The sequence below is a fragment of the Ceratocystis lukuohia genome (genome assembly GCF_044167205.1).
Source record: "Ceratocystis lukuohia strain C4212 chromosome Unknown Supercontig1_pilon, whole genome shotgun sequence".
In the NCBI taxonomy this organism is placed as follows: domain Eukaryota; kingdom Fungi; phylum Ascomycota; class Sordariomycetes; order Microascales; family Ceratocystidaceae; genus Ceratocystis; species Ceratocystis lukuohia.
The window spans coordinates 1,186,166-1,208,991 of NW_027263520.1; the positions used below are offsets into that span (position 1 = coordinate 1,186,166).

The window sequence follows — 22,826 nt, forward strand, 5'->3', positions numbered from 1 at the left end:
TTATTAACACAGGCCTGCAACGCACTACCCTCTATTCCACTTCCTCAATCCGTGGCCTGCCTCCTAACGTGGTGTTTTTGCTAGTTTGGAGTGCCATCTCAATCGGGTTTCCTGCAATGCCAGCGAGGCCACCAAAATCATTACGCTCCTCATCCTTAGTCTCAGGCAGTAAACTGATCATTTGCCAACTCTCCAAGCTTTCAATCGCATCGCGTGCATGTTCTCTGACCAGTCCATCGTTATCTGAACCTTCAACATACTTTAGGGCCCTCATAATGTCGTCTCGGCTTTGTTCCGTCAGGCCAAAACCCAGTGACGTGGTGCGCCGTTGCTTCTTTGCGGTATCTAGAGCTTTAATAAAGGCCACGACCACAACGATGGAAGCTCTACGTAGGATGGCCTTTTCGGGCTCTGGCTCATATGTTAGCGCACTAATGCACAGGTCAATCGCTATTTCCACAATTGTCGACCCAATGCCAACCAGGTTCGTATCCATGGCTGCAGCAAAAAGCGACAATGCTGATGTCCGCATTCGCACATCTTCACTGCCACGCTTGCTTTCCCAACCACATACAATCTGGGTCAAGATTTCGTTGTTTAGGCGCTCAGCTTCAGGAATGTCGTCACTCATGTCCAACACCTCACCACCCCACGCATCAGCAGCTTCTTTGTTCTTCATCGCACGTTTGCGCTCTTCACGAGCCTGGCGCTGCTCTGTCTTGCGACGTACACCGCGTCGACTGGCAATTGAAAGAAGGGTCTCGCTAACTTCGGTTGCCGTAGGGCCAGTAAACATCTCGCCTAACCGCTGAATAACCTGGAGGAGGGCTTCTCCAAAGCGCAGCCGAGTATCCGTGCTAGCCATCTCCTTAGGGTCTAAGTAATGATCCAAGATCTCGCGGCAAACAGTTTTAGGGTGCTTTTCCGATAACAGGGCCAGCATCTTGATTGCCCGTAGGTTGAGAAAATCCTCATTGTCGGATATTATTCTTGACAAAAGCACCAGTACAGCTGGAACATCGATTACTGGACTAGCTTTGAGTATTAGCCTCGAAATCATGTTTAACCCTTCGGACTTGACAGGTGGTGGTGATTCTCCATCAGTGATATATGACATAGCAAGGCTGTAGGTTTTGCGGTCTTCTATCTGCTCATCTGTAGCCGGTTTCGATTCTTCTTCACCATCAAGTTCGTCTCGATACTGCAAAAGAAGTAAAAGGTTTCGGGCTGTTTGTGCTGTCGACTCTGTAGTTGTGCTTGACTGCCGGGAAAAACGGGTAAGAGCCTCCCTCAAGGAGGCCATGGTCTCATCTGTCAATGAGCTAGACTGAAAAGTAGGCGCCGTTATTATTTGATTAAGGAGGCTTAGTACAATAGATATAACTTCGTCGCCTTGAGGTCGTGTTTTGTCAGCAGCTAATACTTGTTCGACAACGTCAAGCACTTGGCTAGTCTTGCTAACAAGTTTTCCGGAAGACTTTTCCATAAGCCCTTGGATCACCATGACCTCTAATAGCCCCCTCATCAAAGAGTCGGGATCCTGCCCGTGGTCGTTCCGCTCCTCGATAAGCGTGATTTTTGGCGTTTGGGTTTCTGGCATATTCTTGGAGTTTAGCCATTTCCTGAACAGGCCCAAAAAGATATCAGCCACTTCATCATCTGTGCAAACTTCCATGACCAAGGAACTCAAAAAGCCAGCTTTGAATTCAGCCACACTCCAGTCCCTGTTTAATACGTCCAGCACGTGGGTCTGATGGGCTTTGGTCTTGCACGACAATATCGAAACAGAAGATGAGCTGATCTTGAACTCCCATGGGGAAGAACAGTGCACAGTCTCTCCGTTGTACAGTAGGTTCTCAATTATCTTGCCGACCACATCTTTTGAGTTAGCGACCTGTATAAACATTGCAAGCAGTTTTCTTGCCATCTTAGAGCAACTATAAGATATAGAATCTTTAGTTTCAGTCTCGGGGATGGATGCTATAGCCCACATCTCTAAAAGAATATGAGAAACAACTCGTTTGCAAAGGCCTGGGGAAGGGCTAGAGTACAGTAGCGAAGATAGTCGCTTTAGAGCAAGTGCAATATCAGATTCACTGCTCAAGATCTCAGCCTGTCTCAAGTCTACCACATCATCAAGCTCTTCTTTTATCTTAACGCTGGCTTGTGTGATTTTCGAGTAGATAGAAGGCTTAAGAATGTGGAGAATTGTAGCAATAAATACTTCCCAGCCAGGCGCCCCTATGTTGTGTTAGCGCCTTTTTTATCAAGATAAAATAATCTAAGAACCTGTTGCATACCTGGTGCGCCATATGCCTTTCTTCCCAATACCCCAAAAGAGATAACATGTCCCGCTACCTTGACAAGTTCTTCACCCGCCGTGCCATCTAGTAGCTCCATTAGCTGTGGTCGGATACCAGCAAACCATTCAAAAGGTGGAATTTCTGTAGGAACCGAAGAAAGCAATCTTGTAGCGGCAGACAGAGCCTCGGTCGTGATATTAGCACCCTGTTTCTGGGGCTGTGCCGACTCTTCAGCGGTCACAGTAGCACTGGGATGTACTGCAAAGACAAACTCCAAAGTACTACGGACACCATTAGGTCGAAGTGGTAGAGAAGTCAATATTGCTAGGAGCTGTACACGTAGAAAATCCGGAACTGCACCGGGCTGAATTGCAGCGTTCAAGATTGGAAGTAGAGACCAAGGACTTGATCTAATTGGGGACAGATGTATGAGTCAGACTATCCTTATGAATGATATACAGATTGAAACCTCACTGAATGAATATCTAATGCCTTACTTGTCGATCAAGTCTTGAAACTCTTTCAGAGCTTGAGCTTGTGTGGAAGCTTCATTGTTAGGGTCAAAAGCCACTTTACCGCTTTCAATAACTTTCTGCTTAAGATCTTCGCGATCTGAAGTTCCCTGGTAGCCCTCCATCACTTGAGAGTCAGAAGTTTCTCAAACTTTCAATATTGTTTAATGAAGTGAGTGATCTGCGTCAACATTATGGATGGGGTTGTCATAGTGAAGTTAAACCACATTTATAATCCAAGAGCAATTTGAGTCACGTGATGCTAAGCACTAAGATTAAAGGTGGGTCCATGGTTACAAGCACTTGCGGAATCAATATATAAACCTTATTCAGCACTTGTGAGCTTCGCGTCCGTCGACATTTACGTATAATCAACAACGCGTTTTCTTCCTACGGTTGCTTCGTGCTCCCCTGGAAGGAGGCTATTTAATTTTTTAAGATCCAATGGTCTAACACTTTTGTTTGTTAGAACGGACCAATTTCGCCTCAACATCTCTAACCGACTCTCTCGACCTGCTTAGAACTTTCGACTTATCCGCCGTTTCTTCTTGCGCTTCGCCTCCCCCGCAGCTCTCCGAGTCGTTGTTTTGCATCTTCGAGTACAATGCCTGCGCTTTCCTTTGCGGGAAAGCCTCAGGCCCTCATCTTCTCCGGCCGGTAGCCCACTTGTGGTTTGCTTCGAAGTCTTGTTTGAGTCCTCTCGCTAGCTACCTCAATCACAAGCTTGCTCACCGACACTAGATAGAGGAACAACACTCGGAACTTAACCCTAACGTTCCATTGGTTTGTGTCTGCCTGACACCAGTTTTGCACTGTTTATAGTCGTTCTGAGCCTGGTCTGTTAAGTTGCAATGGCTCCTTTTGTCGGATTCCGAAGTGTTGAAGCAAGGAGCCCGCGATGGAAGGACCCGAAGAACACTCCCAGACACCTTCGTTGTGGGCAAGAGCACAAGATTTTCCAAGTCTGACTGGTAAATCCCCCTGGGGGGTGCTTGAAATCTGTGCTTCTGGGACATGACTCTGGCCATAACGCGATCGTTGGTCTTTAGATGCGGTACACCTTGAAGCAGCCTCAGCTCTATGGTATTTACGATGCGTACATTGGGCTTACCCCGTCCATTGAAGGTGCAGTCGAGGATTGAGAGGGTAAGGATGCATCTTGTTTTCAACAAACAATCACGGTTTATGTGTTTCCTATTACCTTTGGACTGGAATGATTGGCCTGAACCCTCAAATGAGGAGCCAACATTACCTGACCATCATACAGAAACACGCCGCCACAACCCTGATCTGGTTGATCATACCAGGATTTATGACCAAGACCGCAATCCTCTGAAACCCTTTAATGTCTCTCGCACAACGCCGAAGTACCATAGCTGCATATGTTGCCTCTCGAGTACCCTCGCCAACTACACGGCACAACAAAAAGAGCGCTACCGCGCTTAGCGTGTACCGCTCCTTAGAGTGGGGTCCGGTCAGGTGCATTAACATTCTCCTATATGCTTATTTGTATAGGCCCGGGATGGCGCCAGTACCTGCAGCTTCTCATCGGTTGGTGGTAATCCCACTACGGTGATTGGCTTTCCCTCTTTATGAGATGTAGGCGGCTTTTTGAACGTCTTTGTCCGCGTCTGCCCTCCATTTTTGAGGAGAGGAATCAAAGTCTAGTTTAAGTTGGCAGTGCAACACACACAGAAAGTTCTTGGCAGACCGAGTCGAGCGCTGGCGGATGGTGTGGCGAGGTCTTAGTTTGAAGTTGCCCGCCATATACATCAAGGGTTTAGTTGCCTCCCAATGGGGGTTTTAGATCAAAGATTTTCGAGATCTGGTGGTGGAACTAACATAGGGGGAGGATTGGTAACTTTTACCCTCAGGACCTATCGTCAGAGTTAGTGTCAAAGTTTCGTGCTTGTCTGGGATGCCAAGGGCACCAACATCTCTCCTCCCTTTGCTAAACTTCACCATCCAGGGAAACTCGAGTCTTTTGCGTTTAAAGGGCAGGCCTATTGGCAGGTAGCCTTGGTCACCTGCTTTTCTGAAATATGGCGAGTGGGTGACCCCTCAACCTTGAGGATAAGTCTACCTTTGTATTAACCTCATTAACGAGCTTTTTTACTAACAAATTATTGTGTAGGCCGATATGACAGCAGATAGCAGGGTGATAGATGAGAAATAGCATCACACAATTGTTTGCTTGTAGGGTATTTATTCATTGTCTATAGTTTATTTAATTCACAAATTTGATAAAACCCCGATCCAGACAGAACACATTTGCGCGCATGCATGTATGTATGTATGTATGTATGTACTATTTAGCGTCTACCTACCAGTTTTCCCGGTAATACGACGGCATGTTCTGGACGGAAGGGGAGTTGGAAGATGTCGTCTTCCGACCCCTCCTCCGGGCAGTCAGCAGTTGCAGGTACTCGTCCTCTTCGAAATACGCCTATGACTTTTGAGGGTCCAGCCTTGTGGCCAGGAGATTTCTCCGGAAGACGTTGCCCCAAGGGCTTCCCCGCTGGTTGGGTGGTTGTGTTTCCAGGATTGGTTACCTGGTTCTTTTTTGGCTTTTGGCGCCTACCTATATAGTGATCTAGTCTAAGAGGCCAACGGCTGTCGGCCCTGGGTGTTGGCCCTGGCGGAGTACGTCGGTTTTGTCCTCTGTTCAGCGAGGCGGTTGCCGCATTTTTAGTAGACCCTGCGCGCATGCATGTATTTTCTTTTCTGGATGTTGAAAAAAAAAGAAGAAGAAAGAGAGAGCACACAAATTGGATAATGACTGACTGACTAGTCAGTTTTCATGGTGGTTGACAAAAAGAAGAGCGACAACTGCAGGATTCGAACCTACGCGGCCGAAGCCATATGATAGCTGAGATGGACGCAACCATTCGAGTCATACCCTTTAACCACTCAGGCAAGTTGCCCTTATTGCTCCGATGCTAACCACAGTAAAGTATCTATTTATACTCTTCGGACTATCCGGGCCCCACCTTTACAAAAAAAACTTCCCTCCTTCAACTCCAGGAAAAGGAGGTAACCCTAAGCAACCCTACAAATATACGCTCTACAACGACAAAGACGACAAACAAGATAAAACGAAGACACTATGGAGTGGGAGGTTGCACCAGGGATCACCCCGCCGGACCTCACCCAAGAGAACGAGACAGACGATGGCCGCCCGGACGCGTCCATTGAAAGCGAGGTGGAGATGACCGACGCGAATGACACCGTGGTCACAGGCGAGGAGCCGGTGAACACACCCGTGCAAAAGGTCGCGAAAGAAACGCGCGACAAAGCCAACAAGCCTCACGAGCGTCAGGCTGTGGAGAAAGAGACGCCTGACGAGGCCATCAAGCCCCGCGAGGGACAGGCCGTGGAGAAAGAGACGCCTGACGAGGCTACCAAGCCCCGCGATGGCCGGGCCACGGAAAAAGAACGCAACATAGCGTTAGCACGCAGAGGCATCGCTGCGGAACTGAGACAGTTCGAGATGAGGGCGAAGGCCACACTCTGGCTGGCGGAAACCATACCGGAAGTATGCAACCAGGCCATCGCAATGGCCAAAGGAGACGCCACTGTGAAGAAACTGGCTGGCCACGTCTCCGCGGAGTTCAGAGTGATGCTCAAACTCCTCCAGGGAGGCCAGACCACAGGCAACCCTAAGGCAAGCGTCCCAAAACACGCAGACACAGGGAAGGAAACCAATGCCCCGATCCAGAAGAAAGGAAACAAGACGGACAAAGGGCCCATATCGTACGCTGCGATCGCGTCCCAGGGAGACAAAGGGACGAAAAAGACGGTGGAGCTGAAAAGCAAGACCACCACTAAAACGGCGACCAAAGAAAAGAAGCCGATGGTCAGGGTCTTCATCCGAGGACCTACGGCCGCCGATGAAGGCACCGCCGGGGAAGAAGTGGCGAAAGCCGTGGGGAGAAAACCATCCGAGATACAGATGACGAAGGTGAACTCGGGCTGGGCTCTCAACCTTCCCAAAACCACAGCCACGGCCAAGAAGCTCGACCAAATCAGGGAGGCCTGCGGAGCGAGAGTGTGCGAACTGGAAAAGAAATGGACACACGCCCGCATTACTAACCTGGCTGACTTCTACGTTCTGAGTGACAACGGCCCCGTAACCCAGAAAAAGGAAGAGTGGTTCGTGGAACAAATCGAGAAGCAGACTGGCGGCCACGTCAAGTCCATAAAATGGCAGCTGGAAACGGAGAAGTTCAAGGACGCCACACTCCGGATCGCTCTCGAGCTTCCAGAGGGTCAACCGCTACCAAAAACGTTGACCTTCGACGGAAGCGCCAACAGTGCCACAGTCAAGAGGTGCCGGACCATGTCCACACCACTATGCCGGCAGTGCTGGAAGGCACACCCCACGGCATCGTGCAAGGGAAAGCCGCGATGCAGGCTATGCGGCTCCACAGAGCACAAGGAGGGGGGCCACAAAGGGGCTCACGCGGAGTGCGTCGTCTGCAAGACACCCGGGCATTCCGCAGGGGAGCCAGTGTGTAAGCGGGGTGGCCCATCGCGCCCCATAACGCATGATCCCACAGAAAAAACCTCACGCGGATCGGAACGCCCGGCACGGAAGAGGAAGAGAATCGCCACGGGAGACCAAGACGCCAGCGACACCGAGAACACCGTAGACCCCCCTCGTAAATGTTAGGGGGTCTAAAAATATGGAGCGTCAACGTGGGAAGAGGAGGGCCCCAACAAGACCAGGCTCTACTGGAAGCTGCGAAGCGGAAAGTAGATGTCGTGTTTGTACAAGAGCCCTGGATCGGACCATGTAAGGACCGAACGAAGGAACACCCTGACTTCACCCGGCACAGCCCGAGAGAAGGATGGGTGAACCGGCCCCGGAGCATCGCCTATGTACGAAGGGATATAGAGGTACTGGAGACACACCAAGCACACCCAGACCTATGCCCAATACGTATCAAGACAACAAAGGGCATACTCCAACTTTTAGGAGTCTACAACGCGCCAGAACAGAGCTTTCGGATTAGTGAAGCACTGCGAGAACTTCGGCTCATTGAGAAGGAACACAACTGGATAGCGCTAGGAGACTTTAACGCCCACCACGGCACTTGGGACGCCAATGAAAAAGAAAACCCGCAAGGGAGAGTATTGGAAAACTGGCTGACCGAAAACAACCTAGTAGTGCTTAACCAGAAGAGTGAACCAACACAGAGAGCTGGAAGAGTGATAGACCTGGTGGTTATGCCGCAGAGGGCAATGGTTGGATTGGAAACGAGTATGGGACTCGTCCCAGGAAGTACAAGTGACCATGAAATCCTGGAAGTGGAGGTGGAGGCAAGGGCAGCACGCAAGAGACCGGAAACAAGATGGAGGTTGAGCAAAATGGATCGAGACCGCTTTGTACTTGCCTGCGAAAGAGAAGCTGTAGAGCTGGACCGAATGTTGGCGGACGAGAGAAAAGGACCAGACGCGACGGAAGAGCTCGCCAGGAAGGTGGTTGCAGCAGTGGAGAGGGCACTGGAAACATCGACACCGAAGACGCCCTCAAATATCAGCCTCAAACCATGGTGGAACGATAAATGCCGACAGCAAAACGCCAAGATGAGAGAAGCTAGAAGCAACCACCGCACGAACATGGACGACATAAGACTGAAAGCAACATATGCGAAAGAACAGAAAGTAATGCGGAAGGTCGTCGTCCAGGCAAAAAGAAGCCTCATGAGCAAGATTGTGGCAGGGTTAACGCAAGCAAGGGACGTCTACCGAGCCATCAAGTGGGCCAATGAGAAGACGGACAGACGAATCCCACTACTACAGAAACCAGACGGAACCAGAACCACGTGCACGGCGGAATCTGTGGCCCTGCTCCTTGAGACGCACACGAAGCCCCACACAGGGGAACAATGGCAGCACCAGGAACCCAACGTGGGGGCCCGGGAATGGCCACCCCTATCCCAGGAAGAAGTCAAGGCGTCCATATGGAGGCCAACGAACACCGCTCCTGGGGCAGATGGTATCTCCAACGAGGTGTGGAAGAGGGCCTGGAAGCCACTGGGCAAAGTTATAACGGGATTATACAACCAGTGCCTAGAAACAGGACACCACCCAGCCTCCTTTAAGAAAGCCAACCTCGTGGTGATCCCAAAGCCAGGTCGCCCAAGACTGGCACCACGCTCGTACCGCCTAATCTCGCTCCTCCCCACGCTGGGGAAGGGCCTGGAAAGATCAATAGCGAGAAGGCTCGCAGAGGAAGCGATTGATAGGGAAATCATCCCTAGAAATTACATCTGTGCGGTGCCGAAAAGGGCGGTAACGGACCTGCTTATTGACCTCCGTGGGAAGATAGAGGAAGCCCAGGAATGGAAGAAGGTAACCTCAATCTTCACGTTCGACATCAAAGGAGCCTTTGACGCGGTAGACCCGGAGAGAATGGAACGCAGGATGGTGGAGTGCCTTTGGCCCACAAAATTGTGCAGATGGGTCAGAAGCTTCATGGAGGGAAGAGAGGCGAGCATCCACGCCGAAGAAACAACTACAACCCTCGTGGGAGGCTCTCTCCCGCAGGGCTCGCCAATCTCCCCAGTGCTATACATGCTCTTCATGGCACCGCTCTACAAACACATCCCCCCGCTACTGGGATATGCAGACGACGGGGCCTTAGTGGTCAGTGGGCGAGACTTCGCAGAAAATAGCAGCTCAATCGAAGTCATCATGAAGGAAGTGGTAGAGTGGACCACGCTCAACGGTCTAGAAATAGACCAGGGAAAGTCAACGCTTCTGCACATCAAGGGCAGAAGGAGGATTGCAGGAAGCCCATCCGTGACCGTGGAAGGCCTAGGCACGTACAAACCGACCCCGGCAAAAGAATCAATGAGATGGCTTGGACTGCACCTGGACTCGAGTCTTCTCTTCAACAAGCACATTGCACAGGTCATTGCGAGTGTCAACCGGTTGGCAAATGGCTTGAGGTATCTAGCCGGCTGCTACAAAGGAGCAGACACAAAGAGCATGCTCACAGCGGTACGAGCCTGCGCCGTGAGCAAAGCGCTCTTTGCAGCGAGCGCCTGGTCTGGGCTAGAGACAACAAAAGAGGCAGCAGAGAAGCTGAACATCTCGCTGAGGAAGTGCCTCCGAGCAGCTCTCCCCATGTACCGTACGACACCAAGGGAATGCTTACACCATGCCGCAGGCATTCCTCCTTTCGAAATCCTCCTGGAGGATGAAAAGAGGAGGGAAGCCATACGGTGGCACACACTAGATGATAGGCACATTCTGAGAGGGCCAAATTACAACCCAGTGGTGGCGAGGCTACGCAAACTCCTCCCAGCGCAAATGGAGAAACACACTAGGTTGAGGCCGCTCTGGGAAGGACCGGACATGTCGCCCCGAACGTGGCTCAGCAAAGAGGAGGAAACGAAGCGACACCAGGCAGAGGTAGAGAATACCCTACCAGGAACGCTCGTCGCGTACTCCGACGGATCGAAAGATGCAAGTGGCAACGCGGGCGCAGGATGGGCTATCATAGAAGACGGAGCTACCCAAGAAGCAAACCATATAGCTCTAGGAAAGTGGATGGAGGTGGCAGATGCGGAGGCAGTTGGCGCTCTCGAGGCAACTAAGCGAGCAACAGCTCGCGAAGGAGCTGGAGAAATCTGGCTGTGTCTAGACAACAGAGGAGTTGTGGACCGACTCCGAAATGCAGCCACCAAAAACAGCACATCACAGGAAGCGGTAGACGAAACCAGACGAATCCTAAAAGCCTGGGCAGACAAGACACCCGGAAGGCTCGCCCGAGTGCTATGGGTCCCAGGACACATGGGCATCAAAGGCAATGAGCTAGCCGATACCCAGGCCAAGTTGGGATGCCAGGGACTGGTAACGGAACACCGCTTCAGCCTTGCAGGAGCACGGAGATGGAGAAGAGACCAGCTACGTCTCGACTACGAAGGGTGGTGGAAAGAACAAAAAGGATACCGTCCGCTTGGAACCGGCGTCCCCACTGAACCCCCCTTCCGCAACTCCCGCTACAAAGGGCTGACTAGAATAGAGCTGGGCCATATCCTCGCGGCTAGAACTGGCGATGGAGACTTCGACAGATACCACGAGCGATGGGGACACAACTGCCCACTTGGATGCAGAGCCTGCAACCAAGCCAAGGAACGAGGACACTGGTGGACCTGCAAGGCACTACCCAGACCATGGAGCCAAAGGTTCGCGGACAAGCTCCTTAAAAACACGAAAGCGACAAGTTATGTCGCCAACGTGCTTCGCCGCAACCTGATGCTCCTTAAAGAGAAACAACAACCCGAGCCCGAGCTGAGCTGTCTGGACACCACAGAGGCAGCCCCCCCTCAAGAAACGCGTAGAGGCAGGTCACTGCCACCGCAGACTACAGGGGAGCGACCACAACAAGGGCAGCCTAGGATGACACAACCAACTCCACGACAGCAAGGGCAACAACGAAGAAGGGGACGAGGAGGGCGAAGTTGAGGGAGAATAGAAGGGGAAGAGAGAAGAGATAGGAGGAGGAAACGTTTGCAGGACAGGAAGGAGATGTCGAGGAGGGCTCCGTGAGAAGGTGTGGAGGGAGCTCTGCTACCAACCACCAGCAGAACGGGAAAAATTATTAAAAACGATGCGGCAGCAGCCATGCATACGGAAGGACAAAACCGCTGTACTCCGCCGGGTATCCCCCGTGCTGAAAGCTGGCGGCCTTTTAGACTAGATTACACGTGGTCGTCGCAGACCAAAAATACCAGGTACCCAATCCTGAAACCCCGCAGGCATGCCCTAGGGCTATGCTGGACAGAGAACCATCCTGGCCCAAGCGCCGGACCCTAAAAAGTAATAGAAGTCGCTCGAAATCCAAGCAAACCTGCAACTGCTTGCCGCCCAGGAGTCACTGGAAGATGACATCGGCCAGCAGCTCTTGTCTGGAATATGCCGTCGTATTACTGCGAAATAATTAGTAGGTAGACGTAAAATAAGACAATACAATACAAATGGGGCCCACAACCTTGTAGACTTAAAATAATACAATACAATACAAGTGGGGCCCACAACCTTGTAGACATAAAATAATACAATACAACACAAATGGGGCCCACAACCTTGTAGACGTAAAATAATACAATAACAATAACAATAGGGGTATCCTTGAGGTCTGGTGGTTAAAATAACACAAACAAAAAAGATTGAGGTCTCGTTTCTCCCCTTATTCCGGGCTGCTGGAGGACGACGCCTAAGACACTGATAAACGCTTTTTAATTCATTTCTTCTTCTTTGACTTTGCCGTGGATCTTGACAAACGGCTGTGGAGCTTGGAGGCCGCACTTACCCAACTTTAATGATAACCTTGTCATCAACTCATCCCATTTTTTCATGACACCTTTCACCATCTCCAAATCATCCTCATCGCAGCAATACCACTCCACTCAAGGAGCACACCTTCACACCCAGGACTGAATTTTGGGAGTTCACACAGTCCACCCTTTTTTTGTTTTGTTTTTCCTGCGTTCCTCTGTCCTTGGACGGCCTAGTGACTGTGCCAGGTCGCCGCTAGAAAGGGGGATGGATGGATGCCTTGGGTCAAATCTACACCGCATGAGGCAGCAGCCATCCGTGGTGGAAGGATAGGCCATGAGCCCTTGAATGCTCACACAGTCTGGTTGATTTTCTCATCACTTGAGGGGGATTCCCAGACTGCACTAGAATATGTTGTCCTGTCTTCATGATCTTCATGGCTTCAGGGCAAAGCCGTTTTACTCCGCCGGGGCTTATCCTCCGTGCTGAAAACCGGTGGCCTTTTAAACTAGTTTTTTTTTTCACGCACTTGCCATCTACCAAAAAGATCAGGTAAGCAATACTGGAACCCGACAGGTGCGTCCTTGAGCAGCGCTAGATAGAGACTCCTGGCTAAATTGCCGGACCCTAAAAAGCCATAGGAGATGCTTGAAATCCATGTCCTCCTGTCATTGCTGACCCCAGAAACACAGCATCTGGCAAAGACAGCATCTAGAACAATATTCTGACATGGTGCTGGACAGAAATAGGCGCTCTGACCACCGATTTCATCATCGAACGTACGACCATAGCCCAACCACTCCTGGAAGGAACCTCCCAAGAAGAATGAAAACCCCCTCCCGACCCCAAGCTCGGATACTCAACAACAGAGACCAAATGCAACGACGGTGCTCATCATCAAGCAGTTGTTGTACGTCGAGGGCCTCATCTACAACCGTGCTGGCGTCCGTGCTCACGACTATGAACGGTCCACACCATCCCGGTCCTTCAGGAGGCCGTCGGCCTCCCAACGTGCTGTTCTGTCATTCTCGCCCAGTCCCGCGGTTGCCTCAAACTGATCTAGAACGTGCATGAAGGTCGACGCACCTCTCTTCTTGGCATCTCTTTCCTTGCTTGTTTCTTCCCAGACAGTGTCCAGCAGTCCGTGAAGCTGCCGGGGCTGGGTCTTTGGTGGTGGTTCCAGGTGCCGTTTTCGACGGCGAGTGTGGGATGGTTGGCCTGCAGACGGATGACACTCTGATTCTGTCTGACGACGATTTTGCCCAGCGCGAAGCTGCGGCCCTGAAGGAGGCGGGATTTTTGGCCAAGAACCGCGAGGAGCTCTCTAATTCTCATGGGTTAAAGTTTAACAGCAGCCCGTTGTCAATGATGGACGACGGCAGCCTTTATCTTTCCCAAGAGTGCCAGGTGGTGAACATTGACACCATCGACAACACGCTCAAAGTCAACAGGGGCTCGCGTGGCAAGCTTTCTCAACCACTTACCTGCGAGGAGCAATGCGTGGCCCAGAGAGCTCGTGGGGCATATGTCGCGTCTGTCTGCCAATCCGAGGCGTCGTTCGATATGTCAACGGGAGCACACCACACCAACCCCGACGGAGAGCAGGTCAAGGCCCTGAACCTGCGCTTGCAATGGCAGAAGGACAACGCAGGAGCGTGTTGGCAGCAGAAGGACGCTGCTCTGGATAGAGAAACGAATAAAAGGATGGGAAACTTCCTCAGCGCGGCTGAAATTGAGAGGGAGATTCACACGCGCCCTGGAAGACGCTGTCAACAGGAAAAAGCAAGAGATAGACAAGCAAGCAGCGACCATCAGACGCGTGACCCCAGGTCTTTGACATGGCCGAAGAAAAGGCCACCCCAAAAAGGACGGGGAAGACTATGAAGTCTTCCAGAAAATCCTCGCGACGCTGAAGGCCGTGCTAGACAGCGCGATCCAGAAGACGCTCACCGGAAGCGAACTGCCGACAGCCTTCCAGGCTAGCGCCTGGGAGCAGGCGATTGCAAGATGGGCGAAAAACAAACCACGAGACGCAAAGGCGCCCAGCCAGGCGCCAAAGGAAGGCAAGACCCCAGGAGGTACAACCGGGACAACCGCCCCGGGGAAGCCCGACACCGGAAAAGAGACACGATCCCCGAAATGTCCACGACGTCACAGGAAAAGGCAGTAGAACCACGCTGGAAGGCGTAAGAGCCGAAGTCCAGAAAGCATTCAGCGGAGAACTCAGAATTCCTGATTTCAGAGAATACAAGGACGAACCACAAGTACAGGACCTCCAAGTAGCAGTGCTGAACCCCGAGATCCCTAAGACGATGGAACTTTTGGGGAGTGGTCAGAAGAATGATATACAAGCCCCTCCCCCCGCCCAGATCCACTTAGCGCTAGTGGAAACACAGAACGGAAACATACTGCTTTCTTGCTAGGGATACCCATGCCACCGCAACACACCCTGCCGCAGTACAACCTGGTGGAGACTAGAGTGTTATGAAGGCACGCTGGAAGACGTGAGAGCCGAAGTCCAGAAAGCATTCAGTGGAGAACTCAAAATTCCTGATTTCAGAGAATACAAAGACGAACCACAAGTGCAGGACCTCCGAGTAGCAGTCCTGAACCCCGAGAGAATCCCTAAGACGACAGAACTTGTGGGGAATGAACGAGTGGTCAGAAGAATGAAATACAAGTCCCTCCACCCGCCCAGATCCACCCGGCGCTAGCGGAAACACAGAACGGAAACATGCTGCTTTCTTGCCAGGGAAGCATATGACACCGCAGCATACCCTGCTGCTTTCTTGCTATGGATGCCAATGACACCACAGCATACCCTTCTGCTTTCTTGCTATGGATGCCCATGACACCACAGTATACCCTGCTGCTTTCTTGTTAGGGATACCCATGCCACCACAGTACACCCTGCCGCAGTACAACCTGATGGAGACCAGAGTGTCATGAAGGAAGGCACGCTGGAAGACGTGAGAGCCGAAGTCCAGAAAGCATTCGGCGGAGAACTGAAAATTCTTGATTTCAGAGAATACAAAGACGAACCGCAAGGGACCTCCGAGTAGCAGTCCTGAACCCCGAGAGAATCCCTAAGACGACAGAACTTGTGGGGAATGAACGAGTGGTCAGAAGAATGAAATACAAGTCCCTCCCCCCGCCCAGACCCACCCAGCGCTAGCGGAAACACAGAACGGAAACATGCTGCTTTCTTGCCAGGGAAGCATATGACACCGCAGCATACCCTGCTGCTTTCTTGCTATGGATGCCAATGACACCACAGCATACCCTGCTGCTTTCTTGCTATGGATGCCCATGACACCACAGTATACCCTGCTGCTTTCTTGTTAGGGATACCCATGCCACCACAGTACACCCTGCCGCAGTACAACCTGATGGAGACCAGAGTGTCATGAAGGAAGGCATGCTGGAAGACGTGAGAGCCGAAGTCCAGAAAGCATTCGGCGGAGAACTGAAAATTCTTGATTTCAGAGAATACAAAGACGAACCGCAAGGGACCTCTGAGTAGCAGTCCTGAACCCCGAGAGAATCCCTAAGACGATGTAACTTTTGGGGAGTGAACGAGTGGTTAGAAGAATGAAATACAAGCCCCTCCACCCGCCCAGATCCACCCGGCGCTAGCGGAAACACAGAACGGAAACATGCTCCTTTCTTGCCAGGGAAGCATATGACACCGCAGCATACCCTGCTGCTTTCTTGCCAGGGATGCCCATGCCACCGCCGTACACTCTGATGCAGGCACGCGAAGGTGGACAGCTTCACGTCCGCGCTGGAGAATTCCTTCGCGAAGAAGAGGCAGGAAATGGAGGAGGGGGTGGATGTGTGCCATAGAAAAAGGCGCCCTGGAAATCATGAGAAACTACCTGGATGCCTCCACGATCGAAAAGGAGACAGTCTGGGAAAAGTTCATGGTGAGAAACGTTCCCCGCAACGTGCACGATGCATCGGAAAACGGCAGCGAGGCCAGACGGACCACTTTGGAGGACGTTCGGAAGGACATCCAGGAAGCCTTCGGCGGAGAGCTGAAGATCCTGGAGTTCAGAGAATACGAGGGCGAAGCACAGGTACAAGACACATCCGTGTAGCGGTCCTAACCCCGCAAATGATGTTCGGAACCCCCAACGTGCCAACCCGACGAAGGTCCCTAGCATACGTGTACAGACATGCACGTTTCAAGATATACCCAACAGCCGTTATAGAGGCCTGTGGCTAAGGGAAACGGGGGAAGAAAATCTTTGAAAATGGTCCTACACCAGAGAAGGAGTAGAAGACCATTCTTTCCGGAAACACCTAGAATTCCCAAGGAAAGACAGGTTTAGAACTCCAAAGGAACCTCGAAAAGTCCTAGGGACCATACTGGCGGCAATCTCAGGACACGGTGACTTCAAGGAGTACCACCAACGGTTTAAACACCACTCAGCCCCCGAAGGCAGGTTGGGTCACACTCGCATTAGTGCCAACGACTTAACATCCCGACTCTACGATTTTTCTTTTCTTTTGTTATCTTTGTTTTTGATGCTAAGCGGACACGCCTAGTAGCAGGGGAATTTCCCGTGAAGGCCCCTATGTGTACGGCAAAGCCGTGACCCGGGACCACACAGACATGGGCGGAAGGAGCACAGAAAAACAGGCGCCAGAAAATACGGACCTCGAAAGAGTTCCGAGCTCCCAAAGTGGGGCCGCAGATAGTCCGTAGAGTATAAATAGAAATTCATCATCATCAATGGCAAAAACGGATGGTCGTGCAAAAAGAAGAAGAAACCCTAGACGGAGAACTTCGTCACCAAGTTACTGAAGACAACAAAGGGCAGAACTACGCTTGGGAAAAAGCTAATAACAAGCACAGGACAATAGCCTGCGGCCTTAGAAGGGCAAGTTGGGTCAAGCTTGCACCAGTAACACTGACTCACATCTACATTTCTTTTTTTCTTTTAGACTTTGCTTTTTTTTTCCTTTTTATGTTTCGCGTTGGAGCTGGGTAGACATGCACAGCAGCAGGGGACTGTCTCACACAGGTCTCTATGGGTGCGGCGCCGTCGCTACCCAGGGCCAAAAGGGACACGGGCGGCAGCAGACACAGACAACAGGCGACAGAAAACACGGGCCTGTCCGGAGCTCCGGACTCCCAAAATTGGTCCACAGGTGGTCCCAAGAGTCTGATTTGATTTGATTTGAATATATTTAACCTCTACTGGAATCACTAAGATCAAACGACGCCGGATTGGTTACCGGTCAGAATTTACCCTCCGCAAGGCTGACCACAGATCTCGGGCGGAAGCTCGTATGCTCCCAAGCAAGCTTATTACTCGCCCTCCTCCTGTAGCCGTCATCTACAAAAAAAAGCAAAAAAAAAGGAAGAACTAGGAAAACCCAACACAACAAGAAAGAAGAAAGCAAAAACCATGTACGTAACCCCTACGTAAACATCAAACAAGTCTGAACGCCCCGCCTCCCTCCGTGCTAGACCGTCCCCTGTTATGTGTCTACTCGACACGCCCCCCATTTAGGGTCCAGTGTTTCCGCTAGGTATCCTCTTTGAGGGGTTTCTTTACAAACCTCGCCGGCAGTCTCGTAGCGTTGCCCATGCACTCCCATGGGTGGCTGAAGTCCTTCGGTTTGCCACAGTTTGGCACTTGGCACTTTGTCTCGGCGTCCCGATGGTTGAACCTGGTGTGGTACTCCTCAAAGTCGCCATGTTTGGAGCGCGCCGCCAAGATTCTCGCCACGGTGCCTCGGTTCAGCCCTCTCATCCAGTCCAGCTTGTATGGCCTTGGGATTCCCAACGCCCCTCCAAGGTGGTCGGTGTTTGGGCAGTTGTCTCTCATCCAGTTCTTAAAGTCGGCGGATGGCTACGGGAACAGCGCTATTTATTGTTATTGTTATTGTATTATTTTACGTCTACCTACCAATTATTTCGCAGTAATACGACGGCATATTCTGGACAGGAGCCGTTGGCTGATGTCATCTTCCAGTGACTCCTCCTGGGCGGTCAGCAATTGCATGTTTGCTTGGATTTCGAGGGACTCCTATGACTTTTTAGGGTCCGGCGCTTGGGCCAGGATGGCTCTCTGTCCAGCATAGCCCTAGGGCGTGCCTGCGGGGTTCCAGGTATTTTTGGTCTGCGAGGACCACGTGTAATCTAGTCTAAAAGGCCGCCGGCTTTCAGCACGGGGGATAGGCCCCGGCGGAGTAGTTGAGTTGAGTTGAATTTATTTAACGTCTACGGGAATCACTAAGATCAAACGACGCCGGATTGGTTACCGGACAGAATTAACCCTCTGCAGGGCTGACCACAGGTTTTGGGCGAGAGAAGCTCGTATGCTCCCAAGCAAGCTTGTTACTCGTCTTCCACCTGTAGTCGTCAGAAACAAAAGAAAAAAAAAAAAAGGAAATCCCCAGATATACCCTAAGCGCAGAAGTAGTGGGGCTAACCCCCAACTTCCCCACAAACATTCGTTCCTCTGAAAAACCTGCCACGCTTCCTGAAGTCGTGAAAATCACGAGAGCAAGACGGCAGCATCCAGTGCAGCCTGGGAAAACCCCCCCAAAGACGAGAAAAAACCAGGCTGTGTGAGCATCCGAGGGCTCGTGGTATATCCTTCCACTTTTCTGGTGGCCGCTGCCTTGCGCGTGTGGATGAGGCGCCAGACAGCCCCCTTTCTAGTGACATGCCACAGTCACCAGTCTATCCGAGGACAGAGGAGCGCAAGAAAGAAAACAAAACAAAAGAAAAAGGTGCGGACTGTGTGAACTCTCAAAATTCAGTCCTGAGCGTGAAGGTGAACTCCTTGAGTTGGAGTGGTGTTGCGGCGATGAGGAGTTGGCGATCGCGAAAGTTGTCGTGAAAAAGGGGGCGAGTCGACGACGAGGTTATCCTCAAAGTTGGGTAAGTGCGGCCTCAAGGCTCCACAGCTCATTGTCAAGATCCATGACAGAGTCAAAGAAGAAGAAAAGAATGAAAGACGCTTATCAGTGTCATAGACGTCGTCCTCCAGCAGCCCGGAAGAAGGGGAGGCACCAGACCTCAAAGGTACCCCCCCGAGGGTTGTAAGAGGGAGAGTTTGATTTGAATTTGAATTTGAATTTTTGGCCCCGGCGGAGTAGCGCCTCGCCGCCGCCAGAGACATCATCATCATCATCACCATCATCATCAATGGCAAAAGCCTTGATAGCTCAGTTGGCAGAGCGCGACACTAGTAATGTCGAGGTCAGCGGTTCAAGTCCGCTTCGAGGCAGATATATCACTTACCTCTACGTCTCTTTTTGCCTTTTTACAGGATTCGTGGTCCCTTGGGTACTCGTGATGATACTTGACTGGTAGAAGCAAGGCAGGGCAGGTATCTTATTCATAGGGAAATCAAAAACATTATTGGTATCATGGAATATACTGCACAGACATATGTACAGACCAGCTGCCTAATTAACCCTCCAGGCGCTCGTCACACACCAGACGGACCGAAAACCTCTCCTCACCTTTCCATACTTTAGAGCCATCGTTACACACAGCGACCGCCCGGCGCAGATCACTAACCATACCAAGGGGTCCACTAGCCACCACTGTCGTCTCGCCTTTGATAGTCGTATCCACAAATTCTCTGACAGCTGCCATTAACTCCGGACGGCCCCAGCCAAGGGCGTATGGAGTCTCGGAGTTCAACGAGTAGTTGGAGTCAGAGGAGGCCTGCTTCTCTAGGTTGGCTGAAACCTTGGCATCACCGTGGTCTGATGCGGTTTCCGTCGTGACAAACATCTTCACAACAATCTTAGCAGAGACTGGTGCTAGCAGGGTCTCAAGCTCTGGCTGGATCCACTCTATGTCTAGCTTCCTGCGGACAACCCATATCAACTCAATCTTACGATCAGACGAGATATTTGAGGCCCTGGCTAGCTGGATAAGAGGAGGCAAAACATACGCGATACCCGTACCACCAGCAACGCACAAGATATTCGACTGAGGGGTGAACGACTCAGTAATGTTCTCGCCATATGCGCCGGTAATTATGACGGAGAGGGTGGACTTGGGGTCGCTGGCAAGCCTACTTTCAGCGAGAGCAGCAATCTTCTTCGTTTCGCCTCCCTTGGCACGAATAACGTATGACTGTGTCATGCTTTGTGGAGAGGACTTTGCATCAGCAGTGGTAGGAGGAGCTGAAATAGGAGTAAAAGGATGGGACTGCCACCAGCCCGACTGGGGAAAGCACAAGAAAAAGTGCTGGCCAACCTTCCAGGATTTTTGCTTGATATCAAAGTCTAGGCGATAGATGTCACCGTTAACATCATCCTTCCATAGCTTGACAGAGGCCTGTGCGGGGATAATGCCCCAGGTATTGCCGCGATCATGCAATTGGAACGGACGGACTACACGCAGGGCACGGTCAATGGCCCACAAGCAAATGCCAGGAATTAGAAAGCATTGTAGGTTCTTCCAATGGCCAATTAGAGCACCAATGTACACCATCGCCATGACATAGTGAGCTTTGCGGAAAAATTCATAGCCAGTGATGTTGCGGATAGCCCATGGCAAGCTCAAGAGCCAGATGAGTGTCAAGAGACCCAGACCAACGAAGCCCCACTTGATGTATAACTGAGGCACAAAAGTGTTCCAGACCTCGGGCTGTGGTTTGTACAGCCATGCCTCGACCATGATCCAGCCCATGGTGTGCAGCATGCTTTGCAGGACGATGAGATAGCCGACCCAGCGATGTAGAAACAGAAACGATGTGTAAGGAATCCCAGTGGCATAGGACAAGAAAGACTCGCGGCTAGCTAAGAGGATAGACAGAGGGGTGAGCGCATAAGCCAGCACGCCGACACGGTTGGCCCAAGGGCCTAGTGTACTACGCGTGTTATACATGTCGACTTCACCCTTGACAGGCGTCTTCCATTTTTTGTATATCAGCCCAACGAATGACCAGATAGTCATGTACACCAGGAACAAGCCAAAAACAGCCACTTGGTAGCGAGTGACGTAGCCAAATACAAAACGCAGCGGGTTATTTGGCAGCAGGTACCGGCGTAGATAGGTCTGCACGGCGGTCTTGGCACGGAAGAAGCCACTCATGGGGAGCTGGGCCTCAGCAGGGGAATCAAGAGGCAGCGCCCGGGAAAGTGAGATATAGCGGTTGATCGCAAAACACGTCAAGATGAAGGCAACAGTAAGCCAAAACACACCAGTGTACACCATTCCACGGTCGTGAGAGCCGTAGACAAGATCAAGGTACTCGCAGGACCCCGCATCATTGACACATGGGATGACACGGTCGGCATACCCCCAGTGGCCCTCGAGCTGCGTTGCACTATCGAAGTCTTGGATGTGACCTTTCCCCATGGCTGCAGATTGGGAGCTGCAGAAACACTGGGAGCAAGGGAAGAAGGGAGGGGAAGGGAGAAGGTAGTAGAGTAGAAGAGTGGAAGAGCGAGAGATCGCAATAGGCCTGGCCGATACAGTGGAAGGGAAGAAGAGAAGAGAGAAGACAAGAAGGATCGTGTAGAGGAGACCCAATGCTCTGTTTATTAATGTGTATTTCTTGGTTGGCACATGTCGATCTCTCATGGCGGGGCAGCACAGAGCTTCTTATACAACAGCCCAGATACCAGGATGGACATGTTGGAAATTTATCCAGCCCAGGGGATCCACAAACCTTCTCACCCGCTCTCTTCATTTCTCTTTTAATAGTATGGTGCAATGTCCATGCGAGTAGGTTTCCCCCCACCGCTTCTAGCCTTCGGGGTCCAGCTATCGGCAATGCGGGGCCAGCCTAGTTGTGTAAGGAAGCAGGCCATTTCTCCTTTCCAATGGCCTACTCCAGTGCCATCGTCTTGGTTTTTTTCTTATTCCCTTTTCTCCAGAACGTTTCTCTTGGGTTTGTTCTAAGTGCCAAGAATCCTAAACTGGCTAAACCTTAATCGCGAACAAGAGTGCAGGGGGCGGAGGAGAGGAGCAGGAGGATTGTCAGCCCTGGCTGAGCATATATGAGCAAGTTTTCCTGGTTGTGATGGAGGGTTACGTTCTGGAAAAGTTCTTGTCTGTCGACGAACTGCAGAGCCTCTTTCTGAGGGGATGTCAAAGGCTGCAGGCTTAGGCTTCTGTTAGTCACCATGGCTGGTTACCGCCACCCATAGGTGGAACAATGAGCAAGCTCCAAGTCCAGCAACATGGGGAGTTTGAGGAGCTTAGCTATCCTCTCGCCACATGACAGCCACTTACATATGCCAAGCCAAGCGTCTTTATTTTTGTTAGATGAACCTTTGCATCCAAGTTCATTCTGACTCTTACACAAATCCGGGCATGTGGCCGCCCCTCCTATTTCCTGGATAGATACTGAACCCCTCAAACTGCCGCAGTCCATTCTGTCAAGATTCAAACAGCATGCAACGTACATACCAAGACCTTGTCCAATCAAGAACCTGCTCAATTTGCTCAATAAGCCAGCATGCCAAGCCCCAGCCTGCAGGGACACGGACGTCGAGGGTTACTTTAAACTTAAAGAGACCAATGTTTGTATGCATGGTGTCTTCATATTGACGTACGTGACTGTAAACAGCGTCAGGATTGAAAACTTGCTCATAAATCGCTGGCGTGTATCATACCTGTTTCCTCTTTTGTTGGTGTTGTTCATCTTGTTCGATTTTTCATGGCCTGCAAGGTTGTTGTTCTGCTCCTTTAGCAGAAAATTGCTTGCGCGTTTTGTCATCCCTAATCTAA

The 22,826-nt window shown here is 51.3% G+C and overlaps 3 protein-coding genes across 3 annotated transcripts; 1 reads left to right on the forward strand and 2 right to left on the reverse strand.

Moving 5' to 3' along the window:
• Positions 1–31: 31 nt before the first annotated feature.
• On the reverse strand, positions 32–2,940 carry HOO65_010304 (Protein required for cell; the record flags this gene model as incomplete). Its single annotated transcript, XM_071005401.1, has 3 exons — positions 32–2,241; positions 2,301–2,713; positions 2,801–2,940. 3 exons carry the CDS (start codon positions 2,938–2,940, stop codon positions 32–34), a joined length of 2,763 nt encoding a protein of 920 aa, XP_070862126.1.
• Positions 2,941–12,835: 9,895 nt separating this feature from the next.
• On the forward strand, positions 12,836–16,206 carry HOO65_010305 (Ribonuclease H-like domain; the record flags this gene model as incomplete). The annotated part of the gene is made up of 10 exons (XM_071005345.1): positions 12,836–12,838; positions 12,898–13,016; positions 13,234–13,763; positions 13,960–14,184; positions 14,264–14,490; positions 14,530–14,786; positions 14,991–15,164; positions 15,452–15,625; positions 15,781–15,941; positions 16,016–16,206. 10 exons carry the CDS (start codon positions 12,836–12,838, stop codon positions 16,204–16,206), a joined length of 2,061 nt encoding a protein of 686 aa, XP_070862127.1.
• A 3,335-nt stretch (positions 16,207–19,541) lies between these two features.
• On the reverse strand, positions 19,542–21,449 carry HOO65_010306 (Ferric/cupric reductase transmembrane component 2; the record flags this gene model as incomplete). The annotated part of the gene is made up of 1 exon (XM_070999684.1): positions 19,542–21,449. The coding sequence occupies one exon, from the start codon at positions 21,447–21,449 to the stop codon at positions 19,542–19,544; it is 1,908 nt and encodes a 635-aa protein (XP_070862128.1).
• Between the last annotated feature and the right edge of the window lie 1,377 nt (positions 21,450–22,826).